This window comes from Mustela erminea, chromosome 1 (assembly GCF_009829155.1).
Source record: "Mustela erminea isolate mMusErm1 chromosome 1, mMusErm1.Pri, whole genome shotgun sequence".
NCBI classification, from domain to species: domain Eukaryota; kingdom Metazoa; phylum Chordata; class Mammalia; order Carnivora; family Mustelidae; genus Mustela; species Mustela erminea.
Window position 1 is genome coordinate 56,064,117 of NC_045614.1, and position 23,973 is coordinate 56,088,089.

Below are 23,973 nucleotides of genomic sequence, written 5' to 3' on the forward strand. Positions count from 1 at the left end.
CAACACGTGTTGTACCTCATTGATGCGCCTGCGCATTGCAAGTCATTCCGGGATATGTAGTTCCTCCGGCCTTGAAGAGAAACAGAGAAGCGCTCGGCTTCCTGGGAAACGTAGTTCCTGGCTGTTTGGGACCGGGCTGGGGTTGGGAGGTCGCAGAGGCAGGCGCGCGGCGGGCAGTCCTGGAGGGGGGTTTCCGCGTGGGCCTCGGAGCCGTCTGCCCTGCCCGAGAAGAGGTCACAGCGTGAGCCCGTCGCCGCCTGTGCTGCCACCACCAGTGTCGCCGCGAGGTCTGAGTGCCGGGGCTGGAGCCATGGCCTACTGCCGGCAGGAAGGTAGGCAGGGCGGGCTGCCATGGAGACCGGCCTACGAGGGCCTGCAGGGGACATGCGGTTTTGCCACCCCCGGGACACTTAGGCCCCGGTGCCCCGGGGGCACTGCAGGCGCGGCCCAGGGTACCTTCTTCGGGACCCTTGGGAGGGCTGGGCAGTAGGGTCGCCACGTCCGTTTTGCAGATGAGAAGCCGAGACTGGGACGGACGAGGCTGGTCCAAGGTCACTGTGAGACTGGAACCCGGACCTCAGAAGGACCGGCACGTGGGAGATTTAGTAAACTAGGCCAGGGGGGCACAGGAAGTGCTGAGCACGCTTCCTCTGGCTCGTAACTGGGATTTTTTTCCTTTTTACTGTCGCTCTTACCACCCACCACGCGTTTGCATTTGTACTCGCTTTTTAACTGTCCCTCCTGAAAAGTTGCCCCAGGGGTTAGGGGCTGTTCTGGAGTGTAAAAATGTCACCCACGTGGACATTTATTGAGCCCCTACTACGTACCAGGCACTTGTTCAAGAGTCTTTATATGGCTTACCTCATTGATCTCGAGGCGATTTTAATAATTATAAGTGAGGCTCTTTTACCTGCATTTTATCAAAGAGTGGACCCTAAGACACAGAGGTGGCTGGCCTAAGGCACTTGACCCCGAATATCCTGGAGCTGGGGTTCATCAGTCTGATCACAGAAACTGCACCATTCAGTCTGGGGCCCGCTGGATTCCAGGGAGCGCTCTTCTGGGAATCCCCCACCTTTCCAACGAAGTGCCCATCTCCACCTATTTTCTCTTTGCTTCATCTATTCTTACCTCTACTGAAGAACCCAGGAGTCTCTTGGCTGGAGTACAACAAGGGCCTCCCCACACACTGCCATTAACTGGCTTTTTGGCCCTGAGCTGCCACCTAACCCTTCTAGGCCACAGTTTCCAATGGTACAATGAAAAGTTGGTCTTCATTCATTTAACAAGGTACTCAGGGGCATCTTCTCTGTGCCTGGCAGTTATGGTGGACACATGAGAATATAAAACTACAAAGAGTTGGAACTCACCCAGAAATTCTTTAGGGAATAGTCAGTCTGATTCCCTCAGTTTAATTCAGGGAATCTGAAGACCAGAGACGTGAAAGACCTACCTGAGGTCATATACCCAATTAGGAGAATAGCTCAATCCAAAATTTCAAGCCTTTTCCCAGTACCTCATGCTGCTTCTAGAACTGCTTCTTTGGTTCTAGTTTATGGTCATAAAGCCATAATACTCACTGATGTCTCTAATTACTCAAATAATTTTGAGCTTTTTAGGTATAATGAAGCTGTGCCAGATGAATAATACCTCCCCTTGCCTGTTAGGATATCTAGGAGTCTCAGGTTATTTGGGAAGGAAAGGTGGTTTCCATCTGCCACCCAAAACATGTAACTTTATCTTTTCCTGGGTCAAAGATCCCTCTCTTAGTTTGGGGATGAGAATTGAAAGCCCCTGCGTGATCTGGCTCCAGCCTGATTTCTAACTACCCTGTCAGTGCCAAGCTACACTGGTGTCTTAGTTGTTTCTTTGCCTGATACCTCTATTTCCCCAGCTCTTCCACGGCTGGCTCTTCATTCTGAATGAGTCACTTGCCTGAGCAAATTTACTTCAAGGGCCCCCCTCCGGCCCCCCCCACCACCCAGCTTTCAGGTTAAACGTTTTGGCATCCTAGGTGTTCCATGGCGTAGACTCAGCCTCGCTCCCTGGCCTTAGACCACCCACACTTGGATGTATTGGTGCCACACCATTCTTTTCTTTAGTTTCCTCTTTTCTGTGGCTGTCTGCCTTCTCTGGTTCCTCAGCAGACATTTATTGAGCACCTGTGGTATGCCAGCCCCTGAGCAGGTGCTGGTGAGTGCAGGTACCATCGTCTACTTTGTGGCATTGGGGAAGAGATGGGCGCTCCATCTGGGTTGGATCTGCTGAAGAATTTGACATGTCAAGATGCTCTGTGTGTTCCTATTCCCATTTCTGGGGGAAATGAGACTACGTATCCAAAGTTGTTTTGTTTTGTTTGTAGTCTACTTAATGGTAAGAACCATTCTGTGTCCCTGTTCTCTGCTAAGGTCTTCATTTTGTTTTCTCCTTTCATTTGTTCTACAAATATTGATTACCCACCATGTTCTGGACACTGTTCTAGGCTCTGGCGATACTGCAATGAATGGTATAGAGAAATTCTTGCCCCAGAAGAGCTGATCTTTCAGTGGGGGAAACAGGGAGTCAGCAAATATATAATAATATGTTAGATGAGGAAAAGTGCTTTGGAGAAAAGGCAGACCAAGGGAGATGGAGAGTGGTTGGAGAAGGAGGCATCTGAGCAGGAAGTATGAAGGCAGGGAGAGGATGACTGTGGATCTGGAGGGTGCTCCTGGATGTGAAGACAGCCTGGGCTCAGGCCTAGAGGTAGGTGTGCCCCCAGTGTGTCCAGTAAAAGCAACGAGTTGTGGGAATGGATGGAGCAAGTAGTGGGAGATAGGGTCTTGGTAGTGAGGGATGCAGATCTTTCTGGCTGTTTTTGAAGGTAGAGCCAACCAGATTTGATGATGAAGGTTGAAAGGAGTTAAGGATGGTGTACAGAGAGTAAAAATACTGAATTGGGGGTGTCTTGGTATCCAACTGTTTAATCAGGCTTTCTGTTCACCCTTAAGTCCTGCTTTCAGAGTGGGCCCTGGGGCCCCTGATTCCTGACCCTTACTAGGTTCAGAGATGCTGAGCTGCTGGGGGACCTGTTTCCTAAGGCCACAAGAAGGTGCCTGAGATCACAGCTGTTATGTGCTTATTTTCAGATTTGAACTCTAGGTCTAAAACTCTGTGATATCAGTACCACTGAGCCAGACCCTCAAAGCTGGGCTTCCATCTCAGCCTCAGAGCTATGCTTCTGTTCTTTCTACAGATGATTTCTGGCCCTTACTGTTACTTGTCCATGAAACAAAAGGAGCTCCACCTGGATACCAGGATTGGGGATGCAAAGACAGATCCCTGCTTAGAAACCAGTCAGATCACCCAGGGAATCCTCTCCCCCAAGTTGGATGATAATGAATGTGTCCCTCCAGCTTCATAGGTTGAAATCCAAACCTCCAAGGGTGGTAGTATTAGTAGAAGGGGCTTTTGGGAGGTGCTTAGGGAATGAGGGTGGAGCTTTCATGTATGGGATGAATGCCCTTAGAAAAGAAGCTCTGGAGAGATCTCCAGCCCCTTCCACCCTGTGAGGACGCAAGGGAAGGCGGCTGCTGTGACGTAGGAAGGGGCCCTCACCAGAAGGTGACCATGCTGGGTTCTCGATCTTAGACTTGGCAGCCTCCAGAATTGTAAGCAATAACTTTCTGTTGTTTAGGAACTACCCTGGTGGTGGTATTTTGTTATAGTAGCCTGCATGGACCAAGACACCCATCCAGGGTAGGAAAAGTGTCACTCAGGGAGGCTTGGAATCCTTACTTTCTCTGCCAGACAGCTCAGCAGGACCATTCCCCGCACAGTCTGTGAAGCCTCTAAGACTTAGGTGAAGCCACCATTATCAACTAAAGGTATCGATAAACTTCAGCTTAATTTAGAATGTGTAGGTAAACATCCAGTAAATTAAAAAAACGGGTGAAAGAGGCAAAGAGCAGCAAGATGCAGGACTTTGCGCTCAAGGCAAATCCGAAGAATGGTCCGGATGAAGCTATTTTTGCTCAGGTAATGACAGAACACCGGTGCTGATGAGGACACCAAACCTCAGTCAAAGACCCAGAGGGGCTGCATTGTGCTTTGGCACGAACAGCAGGCAGATGGGCCCTAGTTCTTCTTGGACACTTAACCAGCTGAGTGGCCTTGGCCAGATAGAGGAATTGAGGAACCCAGCCTTGGAGTTCACAGTCAGGGACAGGACTGCAGTTTGGCGCATGGAGGGAGACCTAGTTAGTCACAGGATGGCAGAACTGCAGGTGGGCTGGAGGCCTGTCCCCAAGCATGCCAGTGGTCAGCTGTCCTTACTGTTTGTTACCCCATGTGGGAGACCCTGTGGAGGCATGAGAAGGGTGCCTTCCCTCTGTCCCCAGAACTGTCTTCTCTGGAGATATTGCTCTGCTTTTAGCCCTGTACTTGCCTCAAGCCTGTTCCATAAGTACTCCAGGCTTGGTGGGGGCCAACCGTTTTCCCTTGTTTTCTCTTAACAAGCCTGTGACTGAACTTCCCTAAATATAAAGGTAAAACAACTGAAATAATCATAGAAATTGCTAGCAGCTCCCAAAGAGCCACACTTCCGCAGGCCTAGCCTCTGTCCCCATTGTAGCTAACTCACTCTATGCCACTGATGAGGGCCTTGTCCAAGGGCCAGTCTGGATGGGACCTGGAGAAGTCTTCTTAAATGCCAGGCACGTCCCATCTCCTTCCAGATGAGGTCCCATTGTCCCACATCTCCTGGGTGAGAATGGGTGGTCAGTAGGGTTGTTGCATATGTCCTTGCCCTTCACCAGGTGGGTACCCAGTAGCTAGAAGAAAGCTCCTATTCATTCATTCAGCAAACATTCTCTTGATTCTCAGCGTCTTGGGGCTTATTGTATAAAACATTCATTCCTGCTCCAAGCACACGAAGCTCTCAGGAAGTGTCTGAGTCATGCTAAGTACGCTGTGTTAGCTATTGCTTTTATTCTTGTGTGTCTTGGGGGTGGTAGGGGCAGTGTGGGTCTGAGTCAAGGATCTCCACAGCATGGCCTTTGGAGACACATGGAGCTGGGTTTACGTTCCAGCCCAGTGTGAGCTCAGGTTCGTCACTTTCCAGAGCCTTAGGCTCACCACTTTAGTATGGGGCCCTGCTGGCTCCTGTCAGGGTAGTGATGGGATGGCAGGAGCTAGCTGACACACAAGACCCAGAGAGGGGCTGGCCTCAGTCTGCCATCCAGGGACTGCAGGGGAAACCGATGACATGCAGTATGTAGGGTGCCGAAGACAAAGTGCTTCCGACCACAACAGGAATATCAGACAGACACCTGCTGTGTGGTGAGCTGGTGTGCACAGGTTTTAGGATGGTGAGAGAGTGTCGATGGCTGGAAGGTGCAGGGGAGAGAGCTGGGAGGGTGGCAGATGGCAGAGGGGCCTGCCTTGACATTTCCAGCCAGTCGATAGTCCAAGCGCCATAGGAATTCTGAGACGGGACTGGCCCTTTCTTGATGGGAGGAAGAAAGAAGTTGTTGCATCTCTCTGCCATCAGCACATCTGGGGATTGAAGCAGCTGCATTTCATTGGATTGGGCATGTTGGCTCCTACTTGGAGGGTGCATATGGCATCTTCTCCCTCACCCATGACCTTGGTCAAGTTTTTGTTCCAGTTGCAGCACTCCGTAGAAGTGGCTGCTAGACCATCACACAGACTCAGTGATGCAGCCCAGGAAGGACAGTCTGATGGTCACCTCACTTGGGGGTTTGGCATAGGACAGTCTTAAAACTTGGTTTTTGTGCTGCTTTTGGGTTTGGGGCTGTTTGGCTGCTCTTGAGCAAAATGTATCTTTCTCTGTTCTCCAAACACTAGGGAAGGATCGAATCATCTTTGTGACCAAAGAGGACCATGAAACTCCAAGCAACGCAGAGCTGGTGGCCGATGATCCCAGTGATCCGTATGAGGAGCATGGTGAGCGACACGGGCCTGCTGGGGACCCACGGACCCTTCCTGGGGGAAAATGTCCAGAATTGTTTTCCCATTTTATTCTGGCCAAGGTCAGGTTTTTCAGGTGTCCTTCCTAGCCATGGACTATCTCCCAAGAACGAGGAGCTTAGCCAGCTTTCCCAGGTATCAGGGGCTGGCTGAGTGCTTTCCAGCCCTCATGCTTTTGCACTCCCTGGCTTTTAGGCCAGAACCTAAGTTTCTTCTGAACTGAGGTCTTCTGCCTCTTTCTCTTTTGAGGTTTTACACAGCTGAAGCTGGTTGGCTGCTTCCTGACCATGAAGGTTTAGGCAGGGGTTGTGGGGGTGGTCATGGAATCTGGTCTGGCAGGCACTTTAAGGGGATAGGGATCCTCCTGCTCAGTCAAGCTGCCAGACGGGATTCTGCCACATCTACAGACCGTTAGCAAGCAGGCCCGGAAGAGCCCTACCCCATGTTCTATGAGGTGGTGAGGTCAGCTGTCTTTTCACTGGGGCTCCAGCAAGGACCCTGCACAAAAGCTCATTCAGGACTGAGGGACAGTTTTCCAGTGGCAGGATCCAGCTCACCTAGATGGACCTTTTGCGTACAACTTAGTAATGGTAAGTAGTCTTTTGGGCTTAGGATGCCATTCTGAATGCTTTAGACCACTGGGCTCACTGGAACTTCCCCCGTGTGCGTAAGGCTGACCAGTGTGTGTGTGTGCAGGGTTTATATACAGTCTGTATCATAAACAGTACTCAGTTGACCAATCTAAAGCCATTTCTGACACCTGTGATGATAATTAGTGACCCTTCCAGTGCTGCCTGGTGGTAACTGTGGTCGAGAGAGCTTGTAGCAGCAGCAGCCCATGGGGTATAGGCTCCCAACTGGAATTTTTCAGACGCTAATTGAAGCATATGTTTTCAGGGAGAATGACTTACTGCTCTTGGGGTTGAGAGTAGTCGAGCCAAGGCGGCATGTTGAGCACCCCTTTGGGAATGGTGGGAGGCAAAGGTGTTTTAAAAGAAAGGCAGCTATGGAAGTGACCTTCAATCAGCACTCGGTCTGTTAGTTCCAGTGCTCTGGAAATAAGTCGCCTGTCAGTTCCAGTGCTCTGCCTTTCTTGAGGTCTGTATTAGTTAAGCACATTTTGTGGGGCCTACAGAACCAATCACGCCATGTTTTGTTTGCCTCATGGCATTTTAAAAATTGGCTATGTCTCTGCTGAGCCTGTGCATTCCCCTTCCATTCCTGCCAGGACTTACCATCCCTGCTGTTTTCTGTGCTACTCATTCTGTCATTTATAATCAATCTGCTTGGACCGTAGAGGTATATGCCTTTGCAGCCCCTTCTAATGAATGATTTAACCAAAAAACTTATACACCAGAGAGCTCTGGGACCTGGGTTTGAGCCATCAGTGGCAGAACCACTCAGCAGACTAAGTAGGCCCCCGGTTCCTGCCGGCCGCCTGCATCCAAGCACCCAGCTCTGTGGCTAAGATAGCACTTCGTGCTGTTAGAGTGCCACGAGAAAGGCGGCAAGAAGGAATTTGCACACACTCAAAAAGGCTAGAGGAGGGCCTTAAAGATCTCCTGGTCTGGGGGAAAACTGAGGGCCCAGGAGGAAGTGGGGACTGGTCAAGGAAGTTAGTGGCAGGGACTAGAACTGTAGGCTTTTGATTGTATGTTCCAAACCTGCAGCATCTGGGCTTAATTTGACATCTTGATGTCTGTGTATTTTTACATTTTGTCCTTGAAATGCAGATTGGCTGCCTAAGCGCCCTCTGGGAGAAGCGACCTCATTCTAGCTTGCCTTCCCCTGAGAAATGACGAAGCATAGACTCCTGCAGACCTGGGCTGTTACTTTAAAAAGTTAGTATTTCATTTGGAAATTGGCTGTGCAGGTTTCCAGGTCTTGAGCCTTCCGAGGGCAGTGTTTGTATATAGGCCTTGTTTTATCACTTTTGCAGATACCGTGCTTTTTACAAATTGAAGGTTTGTTAGGACCATGCTCGAAGCCCTGTTGGTGCCATTTTTTTCAACAGCATTTGTTCACTTCATGTCTCTGTCACATTTTGGTAATTCTTGCAGTATTTCCAACTTTGTTATTATTATAAATTTTATGGTGATCTGTGATTGGTGATCTTTGCTGTTACTTATAACTCTTTTGGGTGCCATAAGCCAGGAAATTTAATCAGTAAATATTGTGTGAGTTCTGACTGCTCCAAGACTGGCTCTTCCTTGTCTCTCTCCCTCTCCTCGGGTCTCCCCGTTCCCTGACACGACAATACCGAGATTAGGCCAGTTAACAGCCTGGCTGTGGCCTCTAAGTGTTCAGGTGAAAGGGGGAGTTTGCAGTCTCTCCCATCTCACCAAAAGTTAGAAGTCATTGAGCTCAGTGAAGAAGGCCTGTCAGGAGCCAAGATGGGCAGAAGGCTAGGCCTGTTGCACTGAACAGTTAGCCAAGTTGTGAAGGCAAAGGAAAAGTTCTCAAAGGAAATGAAAAGTGCTCCTCCAGTGAATACAAATGGTAAGGAAGCCGACAACCTCATCACTGATATGGAGAAGGTCTCAGTGGTCTGGAGAGAAGATAACACCAGCCACAGCATCCCCTTAGCCAGAGCCTCATGGAGAGCAAGGCCCTCTCCCCGCCATTCTGTGAAGGCTGAGCGAGGTGCGGAAGCTGCAGAAGAGAAGTGTGAAGCTGCAGAGGTGGTTCACGAGGGTGAAGGAGAGAAGCCGTCTCCGTGACAGAAAAGAGCAAGTGAAGCAGCCAGTGTTGGTGCAGAAGCTGCAGCGCGTTGCCCAGATCTCACTGAGATCACGAATGAAGGTGGCCGCCCTAAACGACAGATTTCCAGTGCAGATGAAACAGCCTTGTAGTGGAAGAAGATGCCAATGAGGACTTTCATAGCCAGAGAGAAGTCAGTGCCTGGCTTCAGAGCTTCAAAGGGCAGACTGACTCTCTTGTTAGAGGCTAATCCCACTGGTGACTTAAAAGTTGAAGCCAGTGCTCACTTACCATTCCAAAAATCCTTAGGGCCTTGAGGATGGGCCTGGATAATAGCACATCTGTTTACAGTGTAGTTTACTGAATATTTTAAACCCACTGTTGAGACCTACTGCTCAGAAAAGAAAGTTTCCTTTCAAAATACTACTGCTCATTGACAGTGCACCTGGTCCTCCAAGAGCATTGGTGGAGATGTACAAGATTGTTCTTTTCATGCCTGCTACCACAACATCCATTCTGCATTCCATAGATCAAGGAGTCACTTTGATTTCAAGTCTTACTATTTAAGAAGTATATTTTGTAAGGCTATAGCTGTTGTTAGACAGTGATTCCTCTGTTGGATCTGGGCAAAGTCAATGAAAACCTTCGGGAAAGGATTTACCGTTCTAGATGTCATAAAGAACATGTGTGACTCATGGGAAGAGGTCAAAATATCACCATGAAGAGGAATTTGGAAGAAGCAGATTACAAGCCTTGTGGAGGACTTTAAGGGGTTCAGGACTTCAGGGAGGGAAGTAACTGCAGATGTGGTGGAAATAGCAAGAGAACTAGGATTAGAAGTGGAGACTGAAGGGGCACCTGGGTGGCTCAGTAGGTCAAGCCTCTGCCTTCAGCTCAGGTCATGATCTCATGACCCTGGGATTGGACACTGTATTGGGCTCTCTGCTCAGCAGGAAGCCTGCTTCCCCCTCTCTCTCTGCCTACTTGTGATCTCTCTCTCTCTGTCAGATAAATAAAATCTTAAAAAAAAACAAAACAAAACGTGGAGCCTGAGGGCGTGACTGAACTGCTTTGATATCATGATCAAGCTTTCACTGATGGTTGCAGGATTGGGGGAGTGAACTGGGAGGGGGATTAAGAGTACAGTTATCTTGATGAGCACCGAGAAGGGTATAGAATTATATATCATACACATGAAATTAATATAGTACTGTAAGTTAATTACACTTCAATTAAAAAAAAAAGAAGCTTTATCGGATCAGAGGTTATTTTTGATTGCTAAGCAAAGAAAGTGGTTTCTTGAGAAGTAATCTATGCCTAGTAGAGATGCTATGATCATTGAAATGACAACAAAAGATTTAGAATAGGGCATAAAACCACAGCAGGGTTTGAGAGGATTGATTTCAATTTGAAAGAAGCTCTGTTCCGGTAAAATGCTATCAAACAGCATCACATGCTACAGAGAAATTCTTTGTGAAAGGAAGAGGCCGTTGATGCGGCAAATTTCATTGTTGTCTTACCTTAAGAATTGCCAGAACCACAACCCAAATCAGTCAGCAGCCATCAACATCATGGCAAGGCCCTCCACCAGCAAAAATTTACAACTCTCTGAAAGCTCAGATGATGGTTAACATTCTTTAGCAATAAAGTATTTTCAATTAATGTATATACATTGTTTTTTATACATAATGCTATTATGCCCTGAATACAGGGGGGTGCAAACACAGCTTTCATATGCGCCGGGAAACCAAGAACATAATGTGATATGCTTTATGTGCTACTAGCTTTATTGTGTCTGGAGGCTAACCCACAGTATCTCTGAGGGGAACCCGTAGGTTTCTGGCACCTGTTGGCCTGCATAGGGAGAGGTGGTACAATGTGAGGGAGACAGCTTGGGCTCTGGGAATCCTTTGGGCCCTGGCTGTAGTCCTGATTTAGACCCCACTGAACCACAAAATCTCCTGTGCGAACTGGGATTTGTAGTACATGCTGAAGAAGGTTGTCAGAAGGAGTATGTGTTTTGCTACATATAGTTCGGTACTTGAGAGCATGCCCTGCAGCTAGTGATGGTCTAGTGGTGACCTGCCTGCTGGGGTTGCGGTAACCACTGACATCTCCACTGGTAGCCCAGTTTACCAGTAAGCAACTGCAGCAGCAGATCTGTTGGTCATTGAAGTTTCCTGAGCTAGAACAAAGAGGTGGGGCTCAGCCTAGGCCTAGGACTTTGGACACTAACTCAGAGGACCACGCCTGGGTATTTGGTTAGAGCGAAAAATTTTGTCACTTCACTGGGCATCTTAGAATCTTACAGAGTGCTCGCAATCCTGTAAAAAACTCATGTTAAGAAACTTTCATATGAATCCTATTTCCCTGTCTGTTACAAAGCTGGAAATGAAGCCGTCATCTTGAAAGCTTTTTAGAAAACCAGGAAATACTATTTAGATGTGAGTAAGGTTCAAAGAAAGTGTAAATTTCAAAAGTAAGGGGCCCTGTAGAATATTGCAACTGAATTCAGTCTGTAGTGGCCCCCTTTCCCTGAAGCACACGTGCTATTTAACAGTTGGTCAGTATGGTTAACATCCTTCTAGGTTTTTCATTGTTATAAAACTAGAATACACCATCTGGTGTGCCATTAGCTTTTTCCTCGTACAGCATGCCTTGGGTAGCTCCCTGCCAGTGCAGAAGGCTCAGCTTCCTCTTGACCAGTCCTCACACTGAGCTTCTGAGAGCATCTGCAGAGCCAGAGGGGCTTGAGGGGGCAAGGTGTCTTTTTTGGAGGCAGGGGTGTTCTGGTTCTGATCATTTGAGCAGGAGCTGAGCAGAGGGTGAAAGAAGGAGGTCAGTACTTCAGCTCCTTAAAGCTTCTTGCTCACCAACCCAGCGGTGGTTTCTTCTTCAGATTAAGTGCTTTACAATGTTTAGCACAGCCAGAGCCATTGCACTGGGAGGCGGCTGAAAATATAGATCAGGGTAGTGCATGGAGAAAGTTGCCATTGGTGGCTTCTCTCCAGCCAAGCCAAAGAATGCTGCATTTGCACAGGCATTTGAGCCTAATCCAAATATAGAGGTAGGTCCACAGGCAAGGGCCTACAGTCAGTATTTCCTGCTGTTCTGTACTTCCCAAGTATCTTTTGAGGACTGGACTTGGTTTTGCTTTTTCAGAAACCTTCGAGAGCCTGTCTCACATTTTCCCATTCTAGGATTGATCCTGCCAAATGGAGACATTAACTGGAACTGCCCGTGCCTTGGGGGAATGGCCAGTGGCCCCTGCGGGGAACAGTTCAAGTCAGCCTTTTCCTGCTTCCACTATAGCACACAGGATATCAAGGGGTCAGACTGTGTAGACCAGTTCCGGGCCATGCAGGAATGCATGCAGAAATATCCCGACCTCTATCCCCAGGAGGACGAGGAGGAAGAGGAAGAGAAGAAGCCAGCAGAACGTTTAGAAGAGACAGCTGCCACTGAGGCCACTGCAACCAAAGAAGAAGAGGGGTCAAGCTAATGAAGGCCACAAGGCACTGGGCTCCAGTCCTTATGCTTCAGAGTGATACGAACCTTTTGCAAAATGCCTTTTGGTCATTCTCCGAGAAAGTGTCTTTCCCTCTGTTGTTCTGTGCACTATAATGTACAAAATAACTTATTTTGATGATCAGGGATCTTGGTCCTTTGACATATACACTGGAAAAAAATGTATGTGTGTCTCACATAAACCTATCAGCCAATGTAGCTGTCATTTTTGAATTCTCTTTTCAAATTATCCTGAATTTTGCCACTTTGAAATAATGTGCTGACTGTGTTCAGCAACCAAAAATCATTATCTGGGAGTGTCTTGTGAGTGAGCTGATTTATTCTGATTGATTATATCCCTTTTAGTAGATTTTTATACCCCTCTGGGAAATGAAATAGAAACAAAAACAGCTTCCTTTAGAGTTGCTGGAGTGGGGCCATTCCTAACACAACAAGTCAACTGATCAGATAACATACTTCTCACGAGCCATCTTGACCTTGAGTATATGAGGAGGTGCAATATTTCATTTCTGATGCATTTTGGTTTCCATTTTTACGTTGAGCTCCAGGTTTTCTGTGTTTGGAAATTGGAGCTTTAGACCCTCTGATTCAATATCCCTTTCTGAGTGAAGAGAAAGGCTGGTTCTGCTGTTCTAGTTATTCCAAAAGCCCTGGTTTGGGGCCTGTGTTCATACTGGCTCTGTGTCAGCCCGTTCAGAATGCAATGTTCTTGAGGTGGGGACTTAATTGTTACCAAAGTAGCAACCAAGAGACGAAACGGTGTGAATTAAGTAGGCAATTAAAGGAAAACGTGATTTTTACCTGATGTTGAGTGTGTCCTTTGATTTTACTAATTATAAATATTTTTGGTATAAGGAAATAGAAATATGAAAAATTCCCTGAAATTCTTCCTTGAAGATATTGGTAAGCAGGTTTGAATCTGTTCAAGTTTTCTGTTGAATTCCTAGCAAGCCTGTTGTTTTTGTCAATGAGTAGATCTTCCATGCAGATACCACAGTTAATTTGTGAGGCAGGGAAGGCTCTGCCCATCTTGAAGATAAGGAACTGCCGCCTTCACAGGTTAAGTAACTAGCCCAAGGCAACTTTAGGACAAATTCCAGGCCAGGATATAGTACTACCTCGTTTGTTCCTGGTGTATTAGTTATCTATTGCCATGTAAAAAATTAACCTTAAAACTTAGAAGTTTGAAACAAACATTTATTATCTCATAGCTTCTGATGGTCAGGGGTCTGGGCACAGCTTACCTGGGTCCATGGCTCAGAGTCTCAAAAGGCTGTGATCATCTGACACCCTGTGTCAGCCAGGGTTGTGAACATCTCAAAGCTTGACAGGCCTTCCAAAGTCACTCAGGTAGTTGGGGGCAAAAATCTGTTCCTTTGGGGTGGTGGGGCTGAGGGTCTCAGTTCCTCACTGCCTGTCTGCCAGCATCCTCCCTCAGTTCTTGGTCACGTAGGCCTCTGCTTAGGGCAGCTGATAACATGGTGAGTGGCTTCTGTGAGAACAAGTGAGAGCAAGGTGAAGCTGTGACCCAGAATCCCAGTGATTTATTTGCACCAGCTACCTACACACAGTGTTTTCGATCTGTGTTTTGTTATTTTGTGATGCAGGCTGGTGTGTTGTATGCTCTCATTTTTTTTCTCAGTAAGTTCTATGACTATATAGATTTTAACAACATTTTGGTAACCCATAAATATTATTATAATAGTAACATTTTAGTAGCCCAAACTATTAGAAAATAGCTCTTATATAAATATAAAAGCCTTCTCATTCTCCTGGAAGAACCAAAGAAAAATCACATGCATTAGATAATTTTACACATAACTTTATAGGTCTGCTATAGGCCCAAAATAGTACTTGCAGAAATCACTTGTTAGTGTGATGTAAGTAGACAGGCTTTTTCCTCTAATTAAACAAAGGGAGAAAGAAAGCACATAGTTTGTCAAAATCAGGTATTAAGAAGACCGTAGGACTGTTTGGTGCTGGGTACAGCCTATCATTAACCAGTATTATGACTGGACTAGCCCTTATGGTTCTTAGTAAATGTTTACAAGATCCCTTGCAGCAGTCAACATCAAGAAACTGAAAAAAAAGTTTATTACTTACAGGACCTGAAGTTATGTGTGCCACGCAGTGAGATTGGGGGGAAGGTTGGGGAGGAGGAGAAAGAGTGAATGAGCGGGCCCGGGGTTATGCTTTTATTGGGGTTGAGGGTGGGGCCTAGGGTTTCATGAACTCACACTTTATTGGTGAATTTAAAACGTAAGAGTGCAAAAATAATGAATACTGTTATGCTGGAAATAAATAAATAAATAAATAAATAAATTTAAAAAAAAAAAACACGTAAGAGTGGGAATTTAAACTGCTGGAAGAGAAAAAAACAAATGGCTTAAGTAGACAGTTACAGAAACCAACTAGGATCCCTAAAACCAAGAAGCCTGGGCCATAGGGGAGTAAATGCTGGCATCTTAGGGTATAGCTGGCAATGTGTTTATTAGAGATGGCCATCTTTGAAGTGAACGGCTAGGCAATCAAATAAGGAAAGAAAACCCAATATTGTCAGGGCTAATACTACAAGGGATATCTATGAACTATTAATTGAATAACTAATTTCATATCTTTGAAATTTTCCATAATAGAAAGTTAAAAAGCATATGCTAAGCAAGAATGTTTAAGCGCTCCTTATTACCTCAAGTCAGTGGAGGCTCATAGCCAAATTATTGCTGTCCAAAATAATGGCCCTATAGATATTTCTCTAAAGATATGCAAATGGCCAACATGAAAAGGTGCTCAACATCATTTGTCATTAGGAAAGTGCAAATCAAAACCACAATGAGATAACCACCTTGCACCCATTAGGGTGGCTATTATTTAAGAAAAACAAACAAACAGGAAAATAACTGTTAGTAAGCATATAGAAACATAGGAACCTTGGAGTTTCTTCAAAAATTAGCAAGTTAGCATAACACCAAGTTAGCATATTATCCCACAATTTCCTTAGGTATATTTCCTCCAAATTGAAAATGGGTATTAAGTCACTTATTAATGTTCATAGCAGCACTCTTTACTATAACCAAAAGGTGGAAACCACCTAAATACTCATCAATAGATAAATGGATAAGCAAAATGTGATACATACATATACATATACATACACATATACATACATACAGTGGACTATATTCAGCCAGAAGAAGGAATGCAGTACTGATAATACAAGTTGGATAAGCTTCAACAACATGCCCAGTGAAAGAAGCCAGACGCAAAAGGTCACAAATTGTGTGAGTCCATTTGTTTATTTATTTAAAAAGATTATTTATTTATTTATTTGTTTATTTATTTTTAGACAAAGATCACAAGTAGGCAGAGATGCAGGCAGAGAGAGAGGAGGAAGCAGGCTCCCTTCTGAGCAGAGAGGCAGATGCGGCACTCGATCCCAGGACCCCGGGATCACGAACTGAGCCGAAGGCAGAGGCCCTAACCCACTGAGCCACCGAGGCGCCCCTGTGTGAGTCCATTTTTATGAAATTTCTAGAATTAGCCAACTCCAAAGCAACAGAAAGCAGATTAATGGTTGCCAGGGAGTAGGGAAGAATTGGAAGTGATTACTTAATGGGTATGGGATATTTAGGGGTGATGAAAAAGCTTTGAAACTAGAGAGAAGTCACACAACATTGTGAATGCACTAAACACCAAGTTGTACACTTTAACACAATTGTATGTTATGTGAATTTTACCTCGGTTTTTTAAAAATTGAAATCCCAGTTACAGGGAGAAGGGAATCAAGTACAAAATGGTACAACCATTTTGGAAAAAAGTTTGACAGTTTTTAGAAAGTTTAAACACACACCCACCATATGACCCAGGCATTTCACACCTACCTATTTATCCAAGAGAAATGTGCACATGTCCATACAAAACTTGTGCATGAGTGTTCATACTAGCTTTGTTTGTAGTAACAAAAACCTGGAAACTACTAAAAAGCCCATTAACAGGTGAGTGATTAAACAAATTATGGTATATTCATACAACGGAATACTCAGCAATAAAAACTGAAATGTTGTTACAACATGGATGAATCTTAATTAAGGAAGCCAGATAAAAAGTACATTCTGTGTGCTTTCATTTCTATAAAAATTCTACAAAGTGCAAACAGTAATAATAGAAAACAGATCGGGATGCCTGGGTGGCTCATTCAGTTGATTTTGGCTCAGATCATGATCTCACAGTCATGGGATTAAGCCCCATGTTGGGTTGTACACTCAGCATGGAGTCTGCTTGTCCCTCTTTCTCTCTCTCTTTCAAATAAATAAATAAATAAATAAAATCTTAAGAAAAAAAGAATAAAATAGATCCCCATTGCCTGGGGATAGGGTTGGATCAGGAGGGAAAAGGCAATTCATGAAAATTTTGCAGGTGGTGATACATTATTTTAATTGTGAAGATGGTGTCATGGTTGCATATATATGTCAAAACTCATCCATCTGTATCAGTTATATACATCCAACAGAGTATCAGTTATACATTAGTAAAACTTTTTTTTTTTTTAAATATTTTATCCCAAGGGGAGAAAAACAAGCAGCATAATATTCTATTGCAGACATATGTACCACATCTTTATCCATTCATCAGTCAATGGACGCTTGGGCTGTTCCCTTAATTAGGCTATTGTAGATAATGCTGCTATAAATGAGAGAAAGAAAATAGACACCTAACTATAGAGAAGAAACTGATGGTCACCCAGGAGGGCAGGGATAGGTGAAACAGGTGAAGGGGATTAAGAATGCACTTACGATGAGTACTAAGAAGCATACAGAATTGTTGAATCACTACATTTTACACCTGAAACTAATATTACACTGGAAGTTAACTCACAGGAATTCAAATAAAAACTTAAAACAGAAATAAATACAAGTAGATAAGAAAAAAATGGAACACTTAGAAATATAAAAAGATCATTGAGGGGTGCCTGGGTGGCTCAGTCATTGAGCGTCTGCCCCTCTCCCACTCCCCCTGCTTGTGTTCCCTTGCTCACTGTGTCTGTCAAATAAATAAGTAAAATCTTAAAAAAAAAAAAAAAAAAAGACTGTTGAAAGGAAAAATTCTTCAAAAGTCAAGATCGAGTTTAAACTAGTCTCATCAGGGCACCTGGAAGGCTTAGTCAGTTAAGCGGCTGCCTTCTGCTCAGGTCATGATCCCAGGGTCCTGGGATCAAGCCCTATATCAGGCTTCCTGCTCAGCAGAGAGCCTGCTTCTCCCTCTCCCTCTGCCTGCTGCTTTCCTTACTGTGCTTTTTCTCTATCTCTCTAATAAATAAATAAAATCTTTAAAAAATAAAAATTAAAAAAATAAACCAGTCTCATCACCAGTGATGAGTGGTTTAATCCATCATGTCTACATAATGGGACCTTTGCAAAATCCCACAAATTAAAGGGTTTGGGGAGCTTCTTTACCAGAATGCAACACAGATTTTTTTTTTTTTTTTGTCCATACGTAGAAGTGGAACACTAGCGAAGAAGTTACTGATACATCGAGAATAAAGAAAAATCTTAAATACCTTCAAGGGAAAGAGACAACTTTTCAAAAAAATCAGTAACAGTAAAAATAACAGTGGATTTCTCATCAGCAAAACAGATGAGTAATAAAGTGAGTAAGTATCTCCAAAATGCAGAGAGGTCATAGTAATTGGTGGCTCCCAATAGAATCTACATACAATTAAAGATATTAGAGGGGAAAAGGCACAAGAATATTTGAAAATAAATGAAATCTTACTACTTATATAGAGCCCTGTTGAAATTTTTAAAAAATTCTAAAGGACATTTTTTCAACAAGAAGGAAAACTCTAGTCAGAAACCGCTTTCCTGCTTCCATGTGAATCTGAAAATGACTTGGCTGGAGTTTAGAGTTGGCTCTTGGGTGGCAGAGCAAACTGCCAGTTGTGCTATTTCTCATGTTGTCCCTCCATTTCTATGCCGTCCTATGGGACCAGATGAGTGGGGACCTAATAACGTGTCCCTCCATTCTGAATCCTTCTGGGCCTGTTGCATCCTTTCTGGTTGACTCTGTGGAAGTGTAACCAGCCAGTCTTATAGCTCCATAACTGATCCCTGATGCCCTGTGAGCCACCACGCTGCTGATTAGGGACTACTTGACTTCTCAACAGTGGGTGATGGAGAATGACCAAAGGTTACTGTAAACCTAGCATGGGGCGATGATTTGTAGCTATGATTCTAGGCATCTGGGTGGAGCCTGAGCACAGGGGATAGCCAGAAGAGGGGAGGCAGATGTGGTACAAGGCACATGGGGAATAGATCCAGGCATGTGTTTGATTTTCCATTCCCACTGATAATAAAAGACAAATTTGCATTTATAAAGCAAGGACAAAATTACTTGACTATTTTGCCAACTGCTATACCCATTTTCCTCCTTTGTATTATAATAAAGTCTGGGGGAGCTTTTCATCTTTGTATGCACCAGATCATCATGTTGGTTCATGACCCCATGCTAATGGGATCTGGTGATCGGGCATTAGGAAGTGATGGGGTCCGTGATCAAAGGAGTGAGACTAAAGCGAAAGTCAAGCCAAGATTATTTTGCGCCAGCATCAAGAATCAAACCAACTGGCCAGGGCCGTCTCTTACAGAGAGAGCTACCATCCCCAGCCTCACAGACTAGCTTTTATAGATCAAAGGCCATGTGGTTGAACCTGGCCAATGAGATTGTAACATGCAGAAAAAGTTGCATAGTCATGTTAGGTCACACGTGGGTGGCCAATTGAATTATAGTTTACCCTATAGTAGCTGTTTGAACTAGCCTATCACTCTGATCAGAATTGGCACCCTAGTTTGGCATCCATAAGGTGGAGTTTACATTCTTTGGTGGTTAGGGAGATAGTATGTGTGCTTTACTGATTGGATGTCTCCACCTGACCTGACCTTTCCTTGTATTTGGGCTCTGTTATCTCCACCTGACCTGACCCGTTCTTGTATTTGGGCTCTGTTACCAGGGACTGGTCAACCATATTTTACTGGTTTTCTAGATTTGCTTTTAAGTAAGTTCCTCCGGGGGTGGGAGCCAGGGTCAGTTTAAGTTTTACTGCACAAACAACAAAATGGCTGTTTAACCGAGATGGAGTCACTGGCTAAGTAGGCCCCTACAGGAAGCACTCTAGATAACCGTCCTATTAAGACGATTAAGTGTGCCAGATGGTGGGAGATAAAGTTCAGCATCATTGTCAAATAGTTGGAGTTCCTAAGAGTCCAAATTCTGGAGCAAAAGGGGATATTTATAGGAAAGTGAAAGAGAAGTTGCTGTATATTGTACTACTCACAACAAAGAAAGAGTCATAATGGTGAGTGTCTCAGGATTTTGGAGGCAACGTGCTTTACTTTGGGACCTGTAGTGCTGATGCTTTACAAGGTAATCCATAAGGCTCCCAGTTTGGAATGGGACTTGGAACAAGAAACGTCTCTGTAACAGGACAAGTTGCTCTGGTTCTTGGTCCTTAAGCCCCAGCAAACCTAACTGTATCAGAGGTGTTCATGGCAGACAGATGGCTACAGGGTTCCACTGGTAAAACCTACAGTAGAATCAGCACTGGCCATAAAAAGAAAGATTGTGCCTTTCTCCTTTTCTGCTGTCCACTACTCTCCTTTTTAAAAGTTATTCCCGCTTTGTATGAACACTGCAAGAAAGTAGATACCTGGTCATGGGACAGCAAGTAAACTGAATGTCTTATGAATTGGGTATAATGTGATCCACTGAATCACAAAAAATGCATATAAAATAAATATAAGTTGATTTGGGCATATGCAAGTTTGGGCCAAAGCCATTTCAATAGCCACAAGTAAAGTTCATAGACTGAGAACTTAGACAATCAGTCATCTCTCCTCTGCTTTACCTTCTCTCCCTCAATCTATACCTACAGTCTCATGGGGTGGGGGTGGGAGGGTGCAGTGGAGGTGGGAGGGTGGTAAGAGGATCAATCCTGCAGAATAGGCGGAATATGTATATACTTATCACCACACAATTGCCCAGCAAAGGCAGCCATATCAGAGGGAATTCTCCATAATCATGATCCTGTGGATATCACTCAACTTCTGGCCCAGCTTCCTCCATATTCATTGTGACCATGCACAAAATGGCCATGGCAGAAGAGATGGCTCTGTAAGGAGTGAACACCGTGACTTCCCACTCACCAAGGCTGATATGGCTACCACGGCTAGGCACCCAGCCTTCCAAATGTAGAGGTTGATACTGAGTCTTTGATATGTAAATATTCCATAGTGACAGATTGACTGTATTGGACTTCTCTGATCATGGCGAGGGGTGGGGAGAGAAGGTGACACATTATGCACTGGGGTAGACATAATCTGAGTATGGATTTGAATCCCTGCCCACAGATCTTCTCCCTACACAACCATCTGTGAACATCCAAAACCTTGTGGGTTTGGGATGCTGCTACAGACAGGGTTGTATGTTCAATAAATGGATCTGCTTACCTTATCCAGAGTGCACAGATCTGGAAACCTGAGGCAAGAGGGTAGGCCCTTTTATGATTACATGTAGCAATCCACTTTGAAGAATCTTTGTTTCCTATTTTTGCAGCTTTGGGCTTGGTAGGCTTGGAGGGCTTGGTGCTTCTGTATTGGTTTTAGAATCAGGCTTCAGATAGGGACAGCAGGATCAACTCCTATGCCCTTGTTAGAGGTACAGCAGGTTGAAAGAATAATGTCTGTTTTGGAACCTAACACAAAGTTGATTTCCCTGATAGGTTCATGATGGTTCACATGGTTATCTCTGTATCAGTCAGTGTAGATGAGATAAACTCTCTGGATTTGACATTTTTAGAGGTCTTCCTCATGATTTCATTGCTGGAGTCAACTCTGTGGAATTACATGGAGTGAAAAAGGGGGAAGGATGGTTTTTCAGTGAAGAATTGAGGTACTTTTCACTTACAGGGATCTACTGTACTCTCTGACTCACTTTTAATTTCTAAAACATAGCATAGCCTATAGTTCTCCTTTCAAATCAACTATTTCTCAATCCTGTGTTTATCTGCATGAGTTCCACACTTTTTGGAATGTACATTCTGCACTTTTACACATATCTCTAAACCTCATAGGCCATTGCTCAAAATTCCTGTAATACCTTGGACATATTTATCCCTTAAACACTACATCTGTACTTCATGGCATTCACCATATTTATCTTCTGCATTTATTTGCGTGAATACTTTATTAATGTCTGGATCCCCTATTAGGCTGTAAGATTTATGAGGGCAGTGACTGTATGTGTCTTGATCACAAATTAATCCTGGTTCCACAGGTGCATACATATGTTCAAACCCATCAAACTGTATACATTAAATATGTGCAATTTTTATATTAATCACACATCAATAATGCTGTTAAAAAATAAAAATGAGGGGCACCTGGGTGGCTCAGTGGGTTAAAGCCCCTGCCTTCGGCTCAGGTCATGATTCCAGAGTCCTGGGATCGAGCCCTACATCGGGCTCTCTGCTCTGCGGGGAGCCTGCTTCCTCCTCTCTGCCTGCCTCTCTGCCTGCCTCTCTGCCTGCCTCTCTGCCTGCCTCTCTGCCTACTTGTGATCTCTGTCAAATAAATAAATAAAATCCTAAAAAAAAAATAAATAAATAAATGAATGAATAAATAAATAAATAAATAAATATGAAAAAAATTTCCTCTTGAAAGCCTTACTCAGTGGCTGGCACATACTAAGGGCTCAAGAATATTTTTAGATAAATAAATATATAAATGAAAAATATGAAAGACTGAAAATGGCATAAATTTAGAATGAGTAGGGAAGTAAGGAAGAAATGCAGGGAAATAAATGAGTTATCAGGTTCTGCAAAATACAAGATCTAGGAATGTAGCCCAGGTTTCCCTCGGTCCAAAGTAAGGTGACATGGCTCAAAGCTTCTCATACATGAGTAGGCTGACTACAGCTAAGAGCATATCTTGAAATATCATAGTGGAACCAGGAAGGCAAAAAATCTCTTCCTTGCCTTTCTGACTTCAAGAAGTAACTAGTCCAAGTTCTTATTGTAAATGGATGATTGTAATGTGGGATAATGCAAATGAGAAATGATTTTCATGCCTTTGAGAACTAGGAATTTTGGAAATTTAGAGAACTATTAATTCTTGGTCAATAATATATCCTACAAATATCTTCTGGTTTGCAACTTTTTTTTAAAACCATCTATGATATCTTTTTTCAACTTCTTTTATTATAGAAAATTTGAAATATAAACAAAAGCAGAAAGGATGGTATAAAATCAGAAAGAAACAAATATATAAAATTGATAAAATATAGTGAAAACCCTTTGTTCTAATTCAAATTTAAGTTATCAGTGTAAACTCATATGTATTTTTTAATAAAATGCTTTTCAGTTTTTGATAAAGAATGTCTAAGAAAAATTACAAACCCAATAGCAATGAATTTCTCTAGCATCCAGCTTGTGGTCTATACAAAGCATTCACCTGTTGGTGAAATGGCTGACTTCAAGTCTGGGGCAGAAAAGGTAGATGAACTTGGAATTTCTTATACAAAGAAGTGTGGATACTATGCTATCAAATACTATGAGGACCCAGAAGCCACACTGAATAGACTTCTATATACCAAAGACAGGAGAGTTTGATCTTCAGTAAGGATAATAAATGTAATATGTTGAAACGTATTAAACATGTTTAAGCATCTGAATTCATAATAATACAAAAATAACTCTTTAGTCACTTTGGATTATGCTAGCAAACAAAGTAAATGATGAAAACTGAAACTCTCCCAGACTACTTTCTTGGGATACATGGATGCTGTTTTAAAAGACATATCAATCAATCACAAGGTATTGTGGTACTTTATTTGACCAGATTCAAACAAACAAACTGAAGATATATACACAATACAGAAAACATGGCCATTTGATATTTGATGATATATCTAATTAAGTTAAATTTTGGGGTGCAATAATGATATTGTGAATATGTTTAAAAAGGAAAATTCCCTTGTTTAATAGAAACATTGACTTTTTACTGATGAAGTAATTTGTCAGAGATATTTGTTTCAGCATAAGATGGGTGGGTAGGAGGCACCTGGGTGGCTCAGCCAGTTAAGCGTCTGCCTTTGGCTTAGGTTGTGAGTCCTGGGATCACAAGCCCCACATTGGGCTCCCTGCCCCCTCTGCCTCTCCCACTGCTTGTTTTCTCCCTGTCTCTCTCTCTCAAGTGAAAAATAAAATCTTAAAAAAATAAGTTGGGAGAGTAGTGGCTATAAATGAAATGAAATGAAATTGGCCATGAACTGATGATTTTTGAAGAAGGGTAATGAGTACATAGCTGATATTATACTACCCTTTTTTTGTTTATATCCCATATTTTATATAGTAAGTTTAAAAGTTGAAGAGATACCATGAACTGTGTAAAAAACAAGCTGCAAACTGGGAGAAGGTACTTGTAGTGTATGTAATTGGCAAATTATTAATATACAGAATATCAAATGGACTCCTAATAATAAAGCTACAAATAGCCCAGTGGGAAAGTGGGCAAACATGTGAACAGGCTATTTAGGGAAAAATACACAAGAATGTTTAATGTATTTGAAAATGTACTTATCCTCATTATTAATCAAGGAAATACAAAATAAAAAATAAAATAAGATACAATTTCAAGCACACCAGATTGGAAGAATTTTAAAACTTTGATTATACTGTTGGTTAGAATGAAAACTCTTACATACTGCAAATATAGAAGGTAAATTTAT

At 43.6% G+C, this 23,973-nt stretch overlaps 1 protein-coding gene across 1 annotated transcript; it reads left to right on the top strand.

Moving 5' to 3' along the window:
- Positions 1 to 7: 7 nt before the first annotated feature.
- Positions 8 to 12,644, top strand: CHCHD4 (coiled-coil-helix-coiled-coil-helix domain containing 4). The gene is made up of 3 exons (XM_032326229.1): positions 8 to 332; positions 5,848 to 5,946; positions 11,871 to 12,644. Exons 1-3 carry the CDS (start codon positions 23 to 25, stop codon positions 12,170 to 12,172), a joined length of 711 nt encoding a protein of 236 aa, XP_032182120.1. The 5' UTR covers positions 8 to 22; the 3' UTR covers positions 12,173 to 12,644.
- The last annotated feature ends 11,329 nt before the right edge of the window (positions 12,645 to 23,973 follow it).